Source organism: Dermochelys coriacea, chromosome 5 (genome assembly GCF_009764565.3).
Source record: "Dermochelys coriacea isolate rDerCor1 chromosome 5, rDerCor1.pri.v4, whole genome shotgun sequence".
NCBI classification, from domain to species: domain Eukaryota; kingdom Metazoa; phylum Chordata; order Testudines; family Dermochelyidae; genus Dermochelys; species Dermochelys coriacea.
In genome coordinates this window covers 123923480-123943118 of record NC_050072.1, presented here as the reverse complement: position 1 = coordinate 123943118, position 19639 = coordinate 123923480, and the positions used below count along the sequence as shown (strand labels likewise).

The 19639-nt window shown below is 44.6% G+C and overlaps 2 protein-coding genes across 6 annotated transcripts in view; one reads left to right on the top strand and one right to left on the bottom strand.

Annotated features, from left to right (window-relative positions):
* The first annotated feature begins 1580 nt into the window (after positions 1–1580).
* On the top strand, positions 1581–14916 carry BAAT (bile acid-CoA:amino acid N-acyltransferase). Of its 3 annotated transcripts, none has more exons than XM_043514957.1 (5): positions 1609–1785; positions 1996–2082; positions 3569–4066; positions 9392–9594; positions 11059–14916. In XM_043514957.1, the coding sequence occupies exons 3-5, from the start codon at positions 3604–3606 to the stop codon at positions 11653–11655; spliced, it is 1263 nt and encodes a 420-aa protein (XP_043370892.1). In that variant the 5' UTR covers positions 1609–1785; positions 1996–2082; positions 3569–3603; the 3' UTR covers positions 11656–14916. The 3 variants fall into 3 exon arrangements, with proteins under 3 accessions (XP_038259802.1, XP_043370892.1, XP_043370891.1); XM_043514956.1 differs by having other exon boundaries at positions 1610–1785; positions 1996–2120; XM_038403874.2 differs by lacking the exon at positions 1996–2082 and having other exon boundaries at positions 1581–1785.
* Positions 13606–19639, bottom strand: part of PLPPR1 (phospholipid phosphatase related 1) — a 194627-nt gene continuing 188593 nt past the window's right edge. The window contains exons 6-8 of one of the 3 annotated variants that reach the window (XM_038403875.1): positions 18858–19034; positions 17187–17318; positions 13606–14958 (exon numbers count right to left, since the gene is read on the bottom strand). In XM_038403875.1, coding sequence (XP_038259803.1) covers positions 14926–14958; positions 17187–17318; positions 18858–19034 — 342 coding nt within the window. In that variant the 3' untranslated portion in view covers positions 13606–14925. The remainder of the gene's footprint in view (positions 14959–17186; positions 17319–18857; positions 19035–19639) is intronic. The other 2 variants (XM_038403876.2, XM_043514958.1) reach the window with 2 other exon arrangements.

Genomic DNA, 19639 nt, shown 5'->3' with positions numbered 1-19639 from the left:
GCCTGGCCCCCTGAGTCACCTGCCCCTAAATCCAGCCCTTGACAGGATGACGGACTGAGTTGATCCTTTTGAAATCTGAACATTTGTTTTGAGGGAGTTGAAAAATTTCAAACCTAATCTTTGCCCACTATGTTATCCCCTCTGGACGGATGGAGAGAAGCACACATGCACTCTTTTTGATGTTCAGCTAACATGGTCAAAGGTGCCACTATAATAGGTAGATAACTGCTAGTCTTTTCTCAACAGCTGGAAAAATATTTTTGGGAATTTTTTTTTTAAATTTCAGTTGGATGTGATTTAAATTACAAGTTGTTCTTTTGTTTAAAAAAATCTGTTTAAAATGAGATCTGAATTTAATATAAAATATATTAAGGCCTAAACTTACTATAATCTCTTAAAACATTTAAATTAAAATATTCTGAATCCGTGAGCCTCTATCAAGAATTTTGAGCTAAAGGCTGCTTTTCTATATAACGAAAGCATCAGGGAGCAAATATCCAACTTTTGTGGTCAAGCTTTATAAATACGGCACAATCGGTCATGTCCTGTATTAAGGACTTGATCCTGTGGGGGACCCAGGGACTTTGCTATAAGTGCAATAAACTGGCAAAGTCATCACAGGCATTGGGATTTGGCCTCAGACACCATCATGTATCTCTCAGGTGCCTCCCCTGAGCCCAGTTGCATGGTCTAATACTCCTACTTTCTAACCCCTTCCTACCTGAGCTCTGATGGGCTCAGTTCTCAAATTATGAATACTCATGACTCCATATATCAGTTTCTAAAATACTAAAAATGCACAATAGAAATCTGAAAATACTAAGCTACATAATGATTTAAATAAATGTATGTGGTTATAGTGCACCCTCTAGGTAGCAAAAAGATGTTGCCAAATCCCATATAAACGCTCTGTTTAGTTATAAATCAACATGGTTACGTTGGCCAATGAGAATGCACCTTTTTGTAGCGAATAACTGAAGTACAAATGGGACAGTAGATTCAAATCAGTGATTTAACTGAAGGCTTTCCGCTCAGTGATTTAACTGGCTGATTTAAGTCACTCCACCCTGCTTGTGAAGCACTCTCTTGGCAGTGCTGAATCAAGTTAAAACAGTTTTAGTGGCAATCTGAATGGTGATGTTTCATCCTCAAAGCACCCAAAAGATGCTCAGGAAATAATGACTTACACCCAGGCAGCAAGGAACGGGTTACAGAGCTCACCTCTCCAATCCACTTCCTAGTGCTTTTCCTTGTCCTTGTCCTGAAATCCTCCTCCTCTTTTCTGATGAAGTGGGTTTTAGCCCACGAAAGTTTATGCGCAAATAAATTTGCTAGTCTCTAAGGTGCCACAAGGACTCCTCTTGTTTTTGCTGATACAGACTAACGTGGCTACCACTCTGAAACTTCCTCTCTCTCTCTCCTGACCCTTCCCTCTCACAGGAGGGGACAGGACAGGACAGGAAGATCAGGGAGGGAAAAGGGGACGGATTAGGAAAGAGATGCGGAGGGAAGGAGACAAGAGACAGGCTGGGAGTGTGGGAAGGAAGGGGAGGAGATTGAATCTATTGGTCCGGCCAGCCTCTCCCCTTTTAATTTAGAAGCAGTCGTTTACTACATAATCCAGCCAAACTAGGATTTCTCAGGGGCAAAGGTCTTCCTGCAGGGTTCTCTCTCAATGGTGTTTTCACAGTAGCCCTGCAGGAAGCTATGGGAAAACTGACTGGGGCTGATTTGCAATGAGACAGGATCGGACTTGGGAACGCTTGTGAAGCCTAGAGGGTGCAGGTAAGAACTGGGCTCAAAGGCTTGCGCAAAATTGCTGACCACTGGGGTGCTAAGGGCTAGATGTTAAAAGCTACGTGCCCACCTCAAACTGCAGCCAGGCACTTAGGTGCTTTTGAAAAGCTCACTAGGTGCCTAACTCCCCTTGATTTCAGTGATATTTGCATCTTCAGGTCGCTAAATATGTATAAAAATCTGTTCTTAAATTTGCAGGAAGCTAATCTCCCTTTGTTGCATCCCAAGCCAGGAAAGGGGAAGAGTAAGGAGGTGAAAGACTGCAACAGGAGCTTATTGTGATTGGTGAGAGAGGCAGTCTTGTGAACCTGTAGGGACTGAGGGTAGGTGTGTGAGCCTCTGTGGAATCAGCAAAATACTCAGAGAATGTCTTTGTGAGTGTGTCTGTTAGGAAATAATTAAGGGAGAATGTTCTGTGTATAACCAATGGGTCATTAGGTAAAGGCAAAGTCCCACATTCCCAAAACAAGTGGCCTCACTAATACCAAGAATGGATTTAGGAGTCAGGGCAGCTTGGAAGTAGTCCTGGCTCTGATCCTGATTTGTTGTGTGGCTTTAGGAATGTCACTTGAGTGCTCTGTGCTGCAAATGTAAGTCACACTGTAGAACTGGACATACTAATTTTTTTCTTATATGTGGATTTGGAAAATGAGCAATTGTTTCTAGCGCGTGGCAGTGCATTCTGGCAGAGGATGCCCTGGAGGATGAAAACACAAAGATGGTGCTTTGGCACCAGCACCTCTAGTACTAAAGTGAACAGCTCTACAGTAATAGTTCTCTGTCTTGCAGGAGTGCTGAGGCTAACTGCGTCACAGATGCTTGCATGAAGGCTTGTCAAATGCCTTGAGGTCCTGGCATGGAAGATGCTGTAGAAGTACAAAGCATTACCACTATTTCTGCCCAGAGAGCTATACTTCATACCCAGCTATCACTGTCGAGGGGCCCTCAATAACTAATACAATAGGAAAAGAAGAGACAACCAGTTGACACAAATAAAGTTGAGCACTTTGGGCACCAAATAAGTGCCTTAGCCAATACAGGCTTTCATAGGATCATTCTGCTTAGTTCTGGAAAATAATCAGCTCTCAAACCTTTCCTCTAAGGCCCCATAATTCAGAAACCCTCAGCTTCAGCTAGAGATGAGCCTGGCCTCTAACTCCCTCTGTTGAAGAGCACCAGTCCCTGAATTATCTGGGGTGCTGTAACATATTAAAAGAAAAGAGGAACAAGTTTCAAACAAAAGTTGGCTCTACTCAGTGGGATTTCAACATGTTCTCCCTCAAACCCTGAGAAATGTGGTCCTTGCACCTCTAGCACATTGCTATTTACATCTTAACTGGGTGTGGAGGTTGCAGTAAAAACTATGCCAACGCAGGGAACTAGCAGACGAGCCCCTTGTTCTATGATCAACAATCCCTGTGGCATCCAGAAATCCTAAGTCCCACAATCAATTGAGCTGTTCTATGGTTTTTTCATGAGTTTCTCTGAATCGTGAGCTCCACTCAGACCTTTGATTCAGTGATACCTTGGTGACTGCTGCTGAAACCTCCTAGTGCACCACATAGCCACATGCACAAGTGCTGCTCACGGTGCACAAGTGTTCATGCCATTGTGATTGCATTTGCTGTGAGCAAGACGAAGTATTACCAGGCAATGGGCTGGATGGCTTGACTTAATAGGAATCTTCCATGCCTACCTCCTATTTCAGCACACTGTAGTTCAACTGTTTGGTATTCCTAATTTCGTCCTTTCATCTCTCCTTGTTTCCCAGGTACCTGTGGGCCACCGGCAGCCCCTGCATAAGCCATGATAAGGCTTGCAGTCACCCCGAAGATAGCCCTTGCTGATGAACCACTGAGAATCCAGGTCTCTGGCTTGCCCCCCTCCCAGCTGGTGACCCTCCAAGCCTCTCTGACCGATGAGAAAGGGGTGCTTTTCTGCTCCAAAGCATTCTACTGGTCAGATAAGGCTGGCGAGGTGGACCTGGAGCGGGCTGCTGCCACTGGAGGGGATTACGCTGGTGTGCAGCCCATGGGTCTGTTTCAGTGCCTGAAGCCGGAAAAGCTGTTCCATAGGCTGATGAAGCGGGATGTGATGCAGAGTCCCTTCCGGGTCCGCCTGGACGTGTTCAACTCATATCACATGCTTTCCTCACCCCACGATCAGCCTGCAGCCAGCCAGACTGTGGAGAGGTGGTACATGGCACCCGGAGTACAACGGGTCCAGATCAGGGGCAGCAGAGTCCGTGGAGCCCTCTTCCTCCCTCCAGGTGAGAGAATCCCTGTCTCTTTGGTTCTAGAACTGGGTGAATGAGTCCTAAATAAGGTCTTGATTCAGCAAAGGTTGCTTTTTCTGTTCACGAATGGTCTGCCAACTGACTGCAATCTTCTCCAATGCATTTGTTTGCCAGATAATTTCTGTGACTAATTCCTGGCCTAAAGATTGTCCCCAGCAGTTTGTCATGAGTGTAAAAAATCTCAGCTGCGTTGGTTAGTTACGATTGGATCGATGGGTCATGTGGTGGTGATTTTGCTTCATGACTGGATGAGCATGACTTTCAGGATTTGGTTTCCATTGAGAATACTCAGATTGATGAGCTCTGAATCACTTTCAGTGACTCTCTTCCAGCATTGACTTGCCGTTTGCTGTTTCCTGCGAGTAAAATGCAAACACAAACACACGCAGAGCAAAGCATATTCATTCAAAAAAAATTCATTCATGACTATTCAAATTTTCCTTGCTTTTTTCACCCAATTCCATTCCTTTCTGGTATCTCTATCTTCTCTCTTCTGTCTTCCACCTCTTTCTCATCTGCCTCATGTTTCTACGTAAGGTATAGGTCCCAATTCTGGTGAACAGCCAGGCAGAGCTTTCTTCATCTTAGTAACCGAGCTCTCTGTGTACAAACTGGAGATCCCAAGGCGGTTACACTGTTCACATGGAAAAACAATGATCTGTTTGCACATGCCTACCTGTGTGTGTTAATGTGTGGTGAGCAGAGGGACGGGGTGGTTCTTTTTGTGAATACAGACTAACATGGCTGCTACTCTGAAACCTGAAGTGCACAGTCATCCAGCTGTATGAGGGGGCTCAGTAAAGGGTCATTATTCATTTTGTGGTTTAAAATTAGAAATAGGTCTATAGGCTAGTCTATGGAACCCAGGAATCCAGTTAAGGCTCTTCTCTTTCAAAGGTCTATCTTCAAACATTTCAGGTGGGCAAGTCCTTTCCATATAACTAGAGAAAGCAAGTTCAGACTCTTCCTCAGTGGTTTCCCCAATTTCCACTCCTGCACAGCCCCATCCCTCCCTAGGGTGTATAACCAACTGAGAGGGTTAATCTACTTTCTAGACTGTAGCCTCTTTGGGGCAGGACTGTTTCTAACTATGTGTTTGGGGCTTTGTCCAGTATCTAGTGTGGGAGTGTATTGACCAGATGAGGTCCTTTGGGTATTGTTATCAAATCACTTAGTTGGCTCTGTTGGACTGATTGCTTTGTTTACTTTAAATGCAAATATACTTTCATTGCCTCTGGCTTACAAAGCTTGACCCAGGCAGACTGGCAAATCCAGGTACCTTTGTCTAACACAAACCTGTTTATCAGCCCAACTTGAATTGCTTGGTCTAAACATGTTTTAGTAACATATTTCTAGCATACTGACATAGCTCTACACAAAAAGAAAAGGAGTACGTGTGGCACCTTAGAGACTAACAAATTTATTAGAGCATAAGCTTTCGTGAGCTACAGCTCACTTCATCGGATGCATCCGATGAAGTGAGCTGTAGCTCACGAAAGCTTATGCTCTAATAAATTTGTTAGTCTCTAAGGTGCCACACGTACTCCTTTTCTTTTTGCGAATACAGACTAACACGGCTGCTACTCTGAAACCTGTGATAGCTCTACACGTTAACCATACACACATCATGCAGTGATATCCGTGGCAAGCACGTCACCAGTTTTCATATGATGCCTTACAATACACTGGTTAGATAACTATTCTGACAACTTTGTGTTGTTGGTAGCACATTTGTCAGACTTGCTGGGATTTATTTTTATATACCACTGTGCACCCTGTGCCAGTCAGGATAAAAGGGCTCTTAGGGTCACACCATCTTGGCTGGGCTCCATGTCACAGCAGTAGTAGGGCTGTTGTCCTAGGGTTCTAGTTGATTCATCTGAAAGTAGAAAGGCAGATACCAGAATTCTGCTCTGCTCCCAGGAGTGGGCTATGAGAGGTAAGAATGGGAAAGGCTGGGTTCAGTGGCGCTGTTAGCTAGTGACAACAATTCCAGTTCTAGCCATTTTGACACTGAATCATGTTCTCATCCTGCAAGTCGTGTTCTCGTCCATCCTCCCTGTTGAAGGAAAGGCCCAGGTAGGGACCATCGAATTGTGGAAATAAATGCGTGATTGCGCAGGTGGTGTTGGAGAGAGGGCTTTGAATTCTTCGACCACTGGATGCTGTTCCAGGAAGAAGGATTGCTAGGAAGAGATGGGATCCACCTAACGAAGAGAGGGAGGAGCATCTTCGCAGGCAGGCTTGCTAACCTAGTGAGGAGGGCTTTAAACTAGGTTCACCGGGGGATGAGACCTAAGCCCAGAGGTAAGTGGGGAAGTGGGATTCCGGGAGGAAACACAAGGAGGAGGGTTCAAGGGGGAGGGCCTCCTGATCCCCACTGAGAAAGTAGGGCAATCGGCTAGTTATCTTAGGTGCCTGTACATGAACGCAAGAAGCCTGGGAAACAAGCAGGAAGAACTGGAAGTCCTGGAACAGTCAAGGAACTATATGATTGGGATAACAGAGACTTGGTGGGGTAACTCACATGACTGGAGCACTGTCATGGATGGGTATAAACTGTTCAGGAAGGACAGGCGGGGGAGAAAAGGTGGAGGAGTTGCACTGTATGTAAGAGAGCAGTATGATTGCTCAGAGCTCCAGTATGAAACTGGAGAAAAGCCTGTTGAGAGTCTTTGGATTAAGTTTAGAGGTGGGAGCAACGTGGTGGGCATCTGCTATAGACCACCAAACCAGGAGAATGAGGTAGATGAGGCTTTATTTGAACAACTAACAGAAGTTTCCACATCACAGACCCTGGTTTTCATGGGGGACTTCAATCACTGACATCTGCTGGGAGAGCAATACAACATTGCACAGACAATCCAGGAAGTTTTTGGAGAGTATTGGGGACAACTTCCTGGTGCAAGTGCTGGAGGAACCAACCAGGGGCCGTGCTCCTCTTGACCTGCTGCTCACAAAAAGGGAAGAATTGGTAGGGAAGTTGGAAGTGGGTGGCAACCTGGGCAGCAGTGATCATGAAATGATTGAGTTCAAGATCCTGACAAAAGGAAGGAAGGAGAGCAGCAGAATACAGACCCTGGACTTCAGAAAAGCAGACTTTCACTCCTTCAGGGAACTGATTGGCAGGATCCCCTGGGAGGCTAATATGAGGGGGAAAGGAGCCTAGGAGAGCTGGCTATATTTTAAAGAAACCTTATTGAGGGCACAGGAACAAACCATCCCAATGTGCAGAAAGAATAGAATTTATGGCAGGCGACCAGCTTGGCTTAACAGAGAAATCTTTGGTGAGCTTAAACACAAAAAGAAAGTTTACAAGAAGTGGAAACGTGGACAGATGACTAGGGAGGAGTATAAAAATATTGCTTGAGTATGCAGGGGTGTAATCAGGAAGGCCAAAGCACAATTGGAGTTACAGCTAGCAATGGATGTGAAGGGTAACAAGAAGGGTTTCTACAGGTATGTTAGCAACAAGAAGGTGGTCAGGGAAAGTGTGGGACCCTCACTGAATGGGGGAGGCAACCTAATGACAGATGATATGGAAAAAGCTGAAGTACTCAATGCTTTTTTGGCCTCGGTCTTCATAGACAAGGCCAGCTCCCAGACTGCTGCACTGGGCAGCACAGCATGTGGAGGAAGTGAGCAACCCTCAGTGGTTAAAGAACAGATTAAGGACTATTTAGAAAAGCTGGACATGCACAATCCATGCATCCGGATATAATGCATCTGAGGGTGGTGAGGGAGCTGGCTGATGTGATTGCAGAGCCATTGGCCATTATCTTTGAAAACTCATGCGATAGGGGTAGGTCCTGGACAATTGGAAAAAGGCAAATATAGTGCCCATCTTTGAAGAAGGAGAATCTGGGGAACTACAGACCGGTGGCCTCATCTCATCTCACCTGGAAAAATCATGCAGCAGGTCCTCAAGGAATCCATTTTGAAGCACTTGGAGGAGAGGAAGGTGATCAGGAACAGTTAACATGGATTCACCAAGGGCAAGTCATGGCTGACCAATCTGATTGCCTTCTATGATGAGATAAGTAGCTCTGTGAATATGGGGAAAATGGTGGACATGTTATACCTTGACTTTAGCAAAGTTTTTGATACGGTCTCCCACAGTATTCTTGCCAGAAAGTTAAAGAAGTATGGATTGGATGAATGGACTATAAAGTCGATAGAAAGCTGTCTAGATCATCAGGCTCAACGGGTAGTGATCAATGGCTCAATGTCTAGTTGGCAGCTGGTATCAAGCGGAGTGACCCAGGGGTCGGTCCTGGGGCCGGTTTTGTTCAAAACCTTCATTAATGATCTGGAGGATGGGATAGATTGCACCCTCAGCAAATTCGCAGATGACACAAAGCTGGGGGAAAAGGTAGATATGCTGGAGAGTAGGAATAGGGTCCAGAGTGACCTAGACAAATTGGAGGATTAGGCTAAAAGAAATCTGATGAGGTTCAACAAGGACAAGTGCAGAGTCCTGCACTTAGGATGGAAGAATCCCATGCACTGCTACAGACTAGGGACTGACCGGCTAAGTGGCAGTTCTGAGAAAAGGATTGGGGGATTACAGTGGATGACTCATATTCAGCTTCTCAACAGGGTGCCCTTGTTGCCAAGAAGGCTACTGGCATATTGGGCTGTATTAGTAGTAGCACTGCCAACAGATCGAGGGAAGTGATTATTCCCTTCTATACGGCACTGGTGAGGCCACATTTGGAATATTGTGTCCAGTTTTGGACTCCCACTACAGAAAGGATGTGGACAAATTGGACAGAGTCCAGCAGAAGGCAATGAAAATGATTAGGGGGCTAGGGTACATGACTTATTGAAGAGAGGCTGAAGGAACTGGGCTTATTTAGTCTGCAGAAAAGAAGAGTGAGAGGGGATTTGATAGCAGCCTTCAAGTGCTTGAAGGGGGGTTCTAAAGGGGATGGAGCTCGGCTGTTCCCAGTGGTGGCAGATGACAGAAAAAGGAGCAATGGTCTCAAGATGCAGTGGGGGAGGTCTAGGTTGGATATTAGGAAACACTATTTCACTAGGGGGGTGGTCAAGCACTGGAAAGCGTTACCTAGGGAGGTGGTGGAATCTCCATCCTTAGAGGTTTTTAATGCCCGGCTTGACAAAGTCCTGGCTGGGATGATTTAGTTGGTGTTGATCCTGCTTTGAGCAGGGGATTGGACCAGATGACCTTTGTGGTCTCTTCCAACCCCAATCTTCTATGATTCTGTGAGTCCATGCTTTCCTTTCCTTGTTTATGTCTCTGCTTTTCACTCATTTTGTCTTCCTTGTTCTCCTCAGGAGAAGGTCCTTTTCCAGGGCTGATTGACATGTTTGGTGGCATGGGTGGACTCATTGAATTCCGAGCCAGCCTCCTTGCCAGTCATGGCTTTGCTGCACTGGCCCTAGCTTACTTTGCGTATGAAGATCTGCCCAGTTGTCTAGATGAGGTGGATCTGGAATATTTTGAGGAAGCTGCCAACATACTCTTGGGACATCCAAAGGTATTTTCTGCTCACAGATAAGTTCTATATCTTTTCTCCCTAACGCAACCACTGCTGAAGAAAGCCAACAAACCTCCATAGGGTGTAGTTTGTGTGTCTAAGGATATAACTACCCTGCAAAAACAATGTGTTCTTAACTTGGGTTAGCTGACCCAGGTTAGAAGAGCAGTGAGGACACAGCAACATGGCTTTTAACTCAGGTTAGCAACTTGAGTTCACCCCCATTCTCCCATATAATCTTTGACTTGAGCTACTAATTTGAATCAAAAGCTGAATTGCTGTGTCGTCATTGCTATTTTAACCCAATGTTAATTTAGCTAATGTTGGTCAGCTAAGCTGAGTTAAGAACACACCATTTTTTTTCAGTGTAGACATATCTTGAATTACTGCCTGAGCCATATGGCAACTCCCTCCAATCCCCTCCATCAACAGGGTATTCTTCGCTGCTGTCACACCTCCTGGGGAAGACAAAGATGACCAACTGCAAGTTTTATTCTCCTTCTGTTAGTTTGCTCAGAGGTGCTCCAGACTTCAAATTATCTTTGGCCTTCTGACTAGATCACGGTCTTCTCTGCTCCACAGAATGGGTCCTGTTGGGTCTGTAGGAAAACTAGCTCTGGTTTCAAAGAGGAACATGTCCTATCATTTTGAGTCTCACCCAGCATTAGGCACTACAACTTGTTATTGAGCAAGGCAATAGGGTCAAGACCCCAGGGTTTTTATCTAACATTTTTTTTGGGGGGCAAATGCAATGGGATTTCCATGGGGGATGGACTAGACAGAACCTCATCTAAACTTCTTCTGAAGGATGACACATCTAGTGGTGCAACCCCATTCTCTTCACTCATATTGCTCAGCAGGGTTAACATCACTAGGTCAAGCCCCTGCCTGCTATCTCAAATGTCTATCCAGCTATCAACAAGCATGTATGTAATCAAAGGTTTTTTTTAAAAAAAAAGCAGAGGTGGTGATGGTGATGGTAGGGAGACAGAGAGATCATTTCCAAGGTAAGTATGACAGCCACATTTAAACTGGAAAATATGGGAAGTGGATACATAGTTCTGGATATGGAGATAGCAAGATAGATATTTGCAGTTAATACTTATAATTGCACATTTAATTTAATTGCACAATTGCATGTAGAAAGCTGAATATTTACATACATCTAACTGGCCATGTGCAAATACAGTCTGCATTTGCAGTTTTGATGTTTGCCTTGCATAATTTAAGGTGCAATGGTGAATATCCATCTTTTAGACTTATGTCAGTTGGATGCTTATGTTATCTTGACTTACTAGTGAAGGTCCAGATATCTTTGTGATGGCCATAATAAATATGCTTAGATAAGACTGTCACTGTTGTGCCACTTGATCAGAGAACAGGAATCATTAAAAGGCAGAATAAACACACAAAGGCTGAACATTAATTTAATGTTTAATGTATTTCTTTATGGTGTGTTTTCAGGTGGGGGGGGCAGGAGTTGGTGTAGTTGCAATCTGCAAAGGCGCTGAGATTGCACTGGCAATGGCAACGTTCCTACCACAGATCACAGCCACAGTTTGCATTAACGGGACCAGTGCCATTCACGGGACTGTACTGCACTACCGTGATCTCCACATCAGCCCCATACCTTACAAACCTGAGTGCATGCGGCTCACACCCCTGGGGCTGCTCTCTCTCTCCAGTGTCTTTGGGGACACTCAAGCGGAGGCAAATCAAGGTAGCGTCATCCCTGTTGAAAAGGCTCAGGGTCAGATCCTCTTCGTCGTGGGAGAGAGTGACCAGAACTACAACAGCAAAGCATATGCTGAGGAAGTGATGGAGAGGATGAGGAGACATGGGAGAAAGAACTGCACCCTGCTGTCTTATCCAGGCGCTGGGCACCTGATAGAGCCTCCGGGGTCCCCGTTCTGCCCCAGCTCAAGGAGTTCCTTTTTCGTCTTGCCCTTGATGTGGGGAGGTGAAGCCCAACCCCACGCTGCAGCACAAGAACATTCTTGGAGAGAGATCCAAAAATTCCTTTGGCACCACCTGTGCCCAACAGGAAGCAGCAACCTCTGAAAACAGGGAGGCCTGGACTGAAACGTTTGTGCCCCATGCCCTCCTGAACCTGATCCAGAAATATTGGAACCATCTGTGAGTTCTGGGTATCAACTGAAAGAGAAATACACCTCTTTGGGGACGAGGGTGCATTTCCAACCACTACAACGTGGCCATCCTCTCTCACAGGTCTGCAGCCAATAACAGGTGGGAAAAACAAAAGCACGAACAAGAATGATTCGATCGAGTAGAAGGCAGACGTGTGCATGGGGCCTGATCCAGCTCTCACTGAAATCTATGGGAATCGGACCAGGCCCAATGGATGGGAGTCCGGTGGTGGCTCTTTTCTGCAGGGTTCTGTGCAAAATTTCCCAGTTTTGCTTCCCAGCAGTTCCAACCCATGAGTTTTTGCTTCAAGTGAATCCCAAATTTTAAGGGGAAAGTACTGAAATGTTGCAAGTCTACTGTGATGTTTATAGATATGACCTGTCCAAACCAGCCCTTGACCAGATTCACTGGAAACTTGGCCCTGATTTCCCAGCCCTACAAGTCACAGGCAGTGAAACAGAGTTTCTCTGAGAAGTAGGAATGAGGATTTTTCTCTCTGACATGCTGCTGCACCATTAAACTATGCTGGAGACCACCTAGGCTTTGTCTACAAAGTTTTTGAATCCATAACTCCCACCATGTGCAGCTCAACAGTGGAGACTGTAATTTAGACAAGTTGCCTTGAGTGTTTTGACCACTCTTATTTTCTAACCTTTTCTACACTGCAGCCTTAACTAGAGAAGCTGCATTCAGGAATTAAGGGTCTGAAAATCCAAGTGCAGCCATAACTCTGCAGGAAAGATCTGTACCTTAACTTGGACCGCTTCCATTGTTGTATGCAGTGTCATTGTAGCCGTGTTGGTCCCAGGATATTAGGGAGACAAGGTGGGTGAGGTGATATGTTTTACTGGTCCAACTTCTGTTGGTGAGACAGACTAGGTTTCAAGCCACACAGAGCTCTTCTTCAGGTCTGGGAAAGGTACTCCCAGTGACACAGCAAGGGGTAACAGATTGTTTTTAGCGTAAGTAGTTAGCATCTATACACATGCACTCTACCTTGAATGGTCCCTTAGAATATGTGCTAACGACATATGTGAAACAATGGTTCCATCTTCTAGTCAGCCCGGATACTCGGAGATCTTTTCCCAGACCTGAAGAAGAGCTCTGTGTAAGCTCGTCTCTCTCACCAACAGAAGTTGGTCCAATCAAAGATATTACCTCACCCACTTTGTCTCTCTAATAACCTGGACAGGACGGTTCTTAAAAAAAGTCTACGTTCATCCATGCCAGGGAATCAATGGTAGAACTATTCTTACTGATCTGGTTTCAGCTGTAGTGGGGTAGAACCTGTAAGAGCAGACCTGCACACTTTGGATCTACCTCACCCAGCTGACAGAAACATGGTTCTTTTTCATCTCCTTTCTATTGATGTTTGAAAATGGCTGAGCTGCTATTGCAGAGAGCAGATTTCACTGGGCTTTGGCTCAAGGCCCAAGTGTGGAAGCCTGAGACCTATCAGTGGTTCCACCGGGGGTCGCTCAGGAACCCTAAGACCAATCCCATGTCTACATTCTGCCACTCCCAAGGCAAAAAGTAGATTCCCAAGACAATACCAAGCCAGAAGAATCACGTATAAGGCAAGACACAAAGAACCATCCCAGCATTTCTTCAAAAAACAAATGACAGAACCCTGGATGCAAGTTTTTTTTGTGATTTTTTTTTTCCATCGGTTTTGGAAAAAAAATATACAAAAAAGCCAAGCAGCACCAACTTGGAAGAGTCCGGTAAACATTCCAGTGAAAGTACAGAGAGAGGCTCTATTCCTTAAAAGGGCTATACATCAGTTATCACCATGCTAGAAAAGCAAGAGGCAGGAAAACCCGAAGAACAAATAAAAGCCACAAAGTGAAACTATTGCTCTGGTTCTGTTTGTTGTAAAGGGGGTCCCCTTAGTTTATTTCTGACAACAGTGTGCAAACTGTAAAAGAGCAGGTTTGTTAAAAACTCTGGATGATAGGATTTACAAAAAGTGCAGACTCAGCTATTATGGCCTGTGCCATTTATTTTTATGGCTCATTGGAGGCTCGGAATGAAACAGCGTGCCAGACCCCATGGAGATCATCAGGGCCAAATTGACCTCTTGGTCACACCAGTCCAAATCCCAAGTAACTCCCTTGACTTTAGTGATTTTGCTTTTCATTTGCACCAGTGTAATGAAGGACACCGATTAAGTGCAAGGTTCATGTTCTGACGCTATAATGCAGTTATGAAACATGGACACTCCCACCTAAGAAAAATCCTGTGCAAATCCACAGTAATGGCCTCAAGCCTGTATGGCCCTATTTCTGCCCTTAAATATGCACATCTTACCTCAAGCAGGAGTTGTGTGCATATATCTGAGGGTGGAATTGGGTCCTGCACCAATGCTATTGTCAATTGGAGTACCGTGGGTCGTCGTTGCAGAATAGTCTAACATTTTTTAAAGTGATCAACTTATTCTCACAAAAATCAATTAAAAACACTGACCCTATTATTTTAGTTATTCTCTAAGAACTAGCACAATCTTCCTCATGCCCCAGCTCAATCAGGCCCTGCTACAGCAAGATTCTAACCCCTTCCTAACTTTAAGCACATGAGTTGTCCCATCAGTTTCAATTGGATTATTCCCATACTTAAACATAAGTACATGCTTAAGTAACTTGTTGAATCAGAGCCTGAGGGTTTATTACTTGTCAGTACCCTTTGGGTTAGATTCCTGATCTCAGCCAAATCTGAAGTATCTTTGTGCAGCTAATGCAGATTTACACTAAGATTCCTGAGGTCAGAATCTGTCCCTTTGTCCAAAGTGTTTCCTATGATAATAAAAGGTAAAAGTGAATTATTATAATTATTTTATTTCAATGTATATAAAACAAAAAAAAAGTCTGTGTACAAATATCACATAACAACATCAACAATTCCATAGATGTAGTTCCTCAGTGCACACTTTAAACAAGAAAAGAGGTTGGGTTCTTTTTGTTTGTTTGTGTTTTGTTTTTAAATTCTGGCATAAATATATTAAAGCTGACAAAAAAAAATCAGGGCAAGCTACATCACTTCCTCATACAAAAAATGTACAAAACATCAGCCTCTAACTAGACATAACATAATACTGGTTGTCACAGTTGGACATTTAGTAACTGTGTGTCTTGGAGCATTGTACTGAAGGGTAATAAAAAATAACTTCTCTTGCCATCTTCCAGCTCAGGTTACTTCAGTCATAGAGGCAGAGTGATTCTATAGAGAGGAAAATGCAAACACAGGAAAGCTTTCAATACAGTTTGATTAGGGTGTCGAGATATTTGAAAGGGAGGGGAAGAATCTGTATACTGACTCATCGGGAAATAGTCCCTCAATCTCTAAGAGCTTAAAAAGAAAAGATCACAGCAGAGGTATCATTGCTGATTCTTAACCTGGGCCAAGATTTCCAAAAGAGACTAGTGATTTTGGGTGCCTAACTTGGGACACCTTAAAGGGGCCTGGTTCTCAAAGTGTTGAGCACCCTTCTCCCCACCCCCTGAAAATCAGGCCCCAAATTGGGCACTGCAGAATTGAGCCACCCACACTCACTGGTGGCTCTTGAGAATCTTGGTGCCAGTCATATTCCTAATTTGGAATCTCAGGGGACTTCAGTAATAAATGCAACCCCAGGGGGAGTTCTCCCTTCCTTATGGACTGGACTAAGCTCTGTCCATGGACAGGTGCCGTGCAGCTACAAAGAAGCGTGACTCAAGATGCACTGAATGCAAATGTTGTCGAACAATTCTGTCCTCATGCATGCAGAGCTCTGCAGAAAATGGTCCAGCTGCCCATGCAAACCGTGCATATGGGGGGAAATGGGTAAAAGGGGGCATGTTGCGTCCTGCTCAGCTTGATGATCCTGTAGTGCTAGGCGAATTCATGTCAGGGGGGCAAGGAAATATAATGTAGAGCTTACATATGCATAGAGGTGAATAAATCTAGCATAGCAATGCACAGCCAGCAACAATCCAACAAAAAGATCAAGCGATGGAGAGGTGCATATAGTGCAGACACAGCCAGGGTAATAATACTACCACCCAAGGTAGACACAACCTCCTTGGCTGCCAATATCCTGCACCTCACCGTGCTGCTTTGAGGGGATGGAGCATCCGTTTGGTAGGGCCATTCCATAACTATGGTACTTGGGAGGTACAAAGGAAAATGAAGTGCGGCCATCTGCAGAAACCTGTGCAGTTGGGGGTGGATCCCTTTCCCACATTTGTAGAATTAGTGCAGTAGGTAACCACTCACATGGTAAATCATAGACTAAAACCTCACTCTGGGCCTACTCAGTGTATGTGTTTTTACAGCCTGATCCAGAGCCCACTGAAGTAAATGGAGACTCTTGTTGGCTTCATTGGGCTTTAGCTCAGGCCTTTTGGCAGTTCTTACACCTAGAAGGAAGACATTGGCCTCCTTTGTTTATGCCACATATATCAAAAAGCCCCAGATATTTATCTGTATCTGAAAAGACAAAGCACTAATATTTCTATATGCACTGAGTATGCTTACCAGGCTGGTCTTCAGTTTTTTGACAAAAAGTCAAAATTTCCCTGAGGAAAATCCTTCATTTGCTGAACATCTGTAATATCTATACATAATTTCATTTCTGCAGAATGCAGTGCCATTCTCTTAAGTACTAGCATTTCTTTATCAGGAACAATATGTAGGGCACAACATATATTTTGAAGCAAAAACCTCTTACATCAGGCAGCCTGATTACTGGGGGCAAAGTGTTCTTGGTTGCACTGTACAAACAATGGAAATGAAAAGGGTAGCCTCAATGTAAATGAGAAGAAAATGTCCCACTGCTCATCCTGGATTACTCGGTTGCAAGCATGTAGGAAGTTTCTGTTTTTCTGCTGCTGAGTTAGAGAACAGTTTGCTGGTTATTATTATTACGAAGGATGCTGAGCATCCCAATGGCCAATGAAGAGGAGGTGTGAGGGCTTAGGTTGTGCCCCAGGATTAGGTCCACTGTACAGCACGTCTGTGTTCTAGATTACATAAATGAGTGTCAGATTTAAGGGAAAGAGAGGCATTGTACGGAGAGAGTTCCAAAACGTAATGGGACAGAATTATCAACCTTCCTCCCCTAATTTTCTGCCCAATCACAGAAGGAAAGGGTGAAAGTTTATTCCCCAAGCAACATGTGTGAAGATTCATTGTCATTGATTGCATTTGCTAAATCTTGCCTCTTCAGATATAGATGTGCGTCTGTGGCATTTGACATCTACAAGGCTGGGACACAAGGGATATGTTAATAGATATGTATAATGGAACAAACTCATCTCTGGTATAACTCCACTGTCTTCAGTGGAGTTATACTGGGGATGAAACTGGCCCCACCATTGCGTGTTCACAGTGAGGTTAAAAGGTGCTTTTACTCAGCTGTGCCTGACAATGTTTCTGATGACTGTCTGTGCCTGAGGGATTTACAATACCTGTGCACTCAATGTCTCCAGGGGACTTTCCACTCTTGGAAAAGCCATGAGGGGCATCCCTCGGGGATCTTCAGGCTTCGGTTTAGAAGGAGCTCCATGTGTTCCTTTAAAGTTATGGACAACACACAATCCCTGCATAATGTGGAAAAAAGAGCTAAGTCATCATATAACCTCCACCAGTAGGCTTTAACTAAAACCTTTGCCTTCCAAGCATTAACTTGAAACAGCAAATCTGGGTCCTGATCCAAATTCTTTCAAAGTTCTGGGTATGTCTGGAGAGGGATTTGATTCCAAACCATCCCCGTTTCAGAACTGGACTACTGGCAATGTGATTGACATAGCTGGGAGCAAGGGGCTATCTCAGTAACCTGGCCTATATAATTGTTACCTGTGGATATGAACCATTCTTACTGTTACTTTATTATGTTCTAGAGAACAGAAGCCTTGATTACAATTGTGTAACACTTTTAGAACCACTCATTGTAATTGGCCCTGCACTCTACAGGCCAAATTTTGCATCACGATATGTGATTCCCAGACAAGTAAAATTCGGGACCTCCCATTCCATTAAAAGAGCAGGGATCACTCCTGATGACATCAGGCTCAATTATTCATGCTTTAAAGCCAAGAACATGCCCGTATCATGCCTAGTTAAGGACATACTTGTCCATTCCAGGCCTGATGTTTGCATCCTCCCTGCTTGCACTGCTGTTTGTAGGGGGCTGCTGTATGTCTGAAAGGATGTTTCACTGGAGTCACATTGTTTCAGACCCTGCAGGTCACACAGCAGCACACTTGGGCAGTAACACATGTTCATTGCTAAGCATTCAAAGGCAGAGGACTCTGGAGGTTTTTTGATAAATTTTAATTATTCTTAATTGGAACCGGGCACATTTCTCAATACAAAAGCCTGAGTTAGCTAACGAGGGAACAAGAAGTCCGAGGTCTCACCCAGAAAGATGCCATTTCTGGGCACTATGAGCATTCCAGACCCATGGGCCTTTGGTGGGGAGATCCCTGGCTGGTACTGTTGACTATCCCATGTCATCTCATGGGGGTGAAGAATCATCCCAAACCCCCAGTCTCAAGTGCCAGAGTGGGAGATACATGTCTCCCAGACAGGCTCAGCTTTGAGCCAACCTGATTCTCCTTTCTGTTACACTTGTTTGAAGTCTGTGTGATTCCCCTGTTACAAAGTGGAAAACCAGGCTCTTTGTTTAGAGCCTTATACACTCAAAGTAAGATCTCAAATCCCACACCTGCCAGACAACAGACAACCAACGAAACTGTGAAGCATGGGTACCAAGGTTCGCATAGACAGCAGCCTTAGGGCTACCATGCTGCCCTTCCGGCACCTGCTGCATTCTCCTGCATGCCAGATGCACTTTCCCAGGACAGCCTCAGAATTGGCACTTTGCAGTGATTAAAATACCACGGAAATGTGTGTAGATACAAGTCTGACATCACATTAGGCCTATTAATTAATATCAGCCTGATTTCATGTTAGGATTTGCTCTGAAGATAAATCCAATTAGCTGACACTAGAATTAGCCGTTATAGGGTTGTGGGTTGAGTATTCAGCTGTGAAAGACACCTATAGTATTACCATGAGAATTTTTCTTTGACTTTAGATTGTCCTGAAATTGGGAGGGAGAGGACTAATTGGCTTACCAGAAACAACGCTACTGCGCTTCCCAAGATGAAGCCTGCAATCACATCCGAACAGTGGTTTCGATACTCGGAAACTCGATTTAGCCCGGTGAGAAAGGCAGCACAGAGGGTCCCCAGACACAGCACAGGCTTTGCTAGTCTGCTGCTCTTTGTTTTAATTGTGCTTGTGATGTACATCTGAAACACAGTGCAAGCCGCACATGAAAGGGCACGGACAAACACACAGGTCATTTTTCATCTACACATGTTGTGCCAAGTAGGAATGTGACAGATGTTCTGAACCCTTGCATTCTCAGGGGGCTTGTGTAGCTCAGAGAGGGGCCTCAGAAGGGAAAAACGATATTGGAGACAAATGGCTTCAGCATGTCTAACATCCACTCAACCATATCCAGCAATAGGGCAGTCAGGGCTGGTATAAAAGGGCACCGTTCCATTGGCTACCAAAGTCGCACAAGAATTTGCACTTGTGCAGTTGAACACTTATATTGCATAGAGGCTATGTGAGCCCAGGATTTGTGTATCCGCCCAGCCAGATGCAAATCCCCAATTTTTACAGACACATCCCTATGCAAACTAGGCGCACAAGTGACCAAGTAGCGTCAGTTTGAAAACCAGACCCTGGGTGTTAAAAGCAACCAATCATTCCCTTTTTTCCTGCCATGGGCCTTTGTTTTGACTTGGGGACTTAAGTGACAGAAGTGGAGAAGAGTATGGGAGGGTTTGTTATTGAGAGCTTACATGGTAAGAAGTTGTCCTGTGCTCAGAAATTTCTGTTCAGTAAA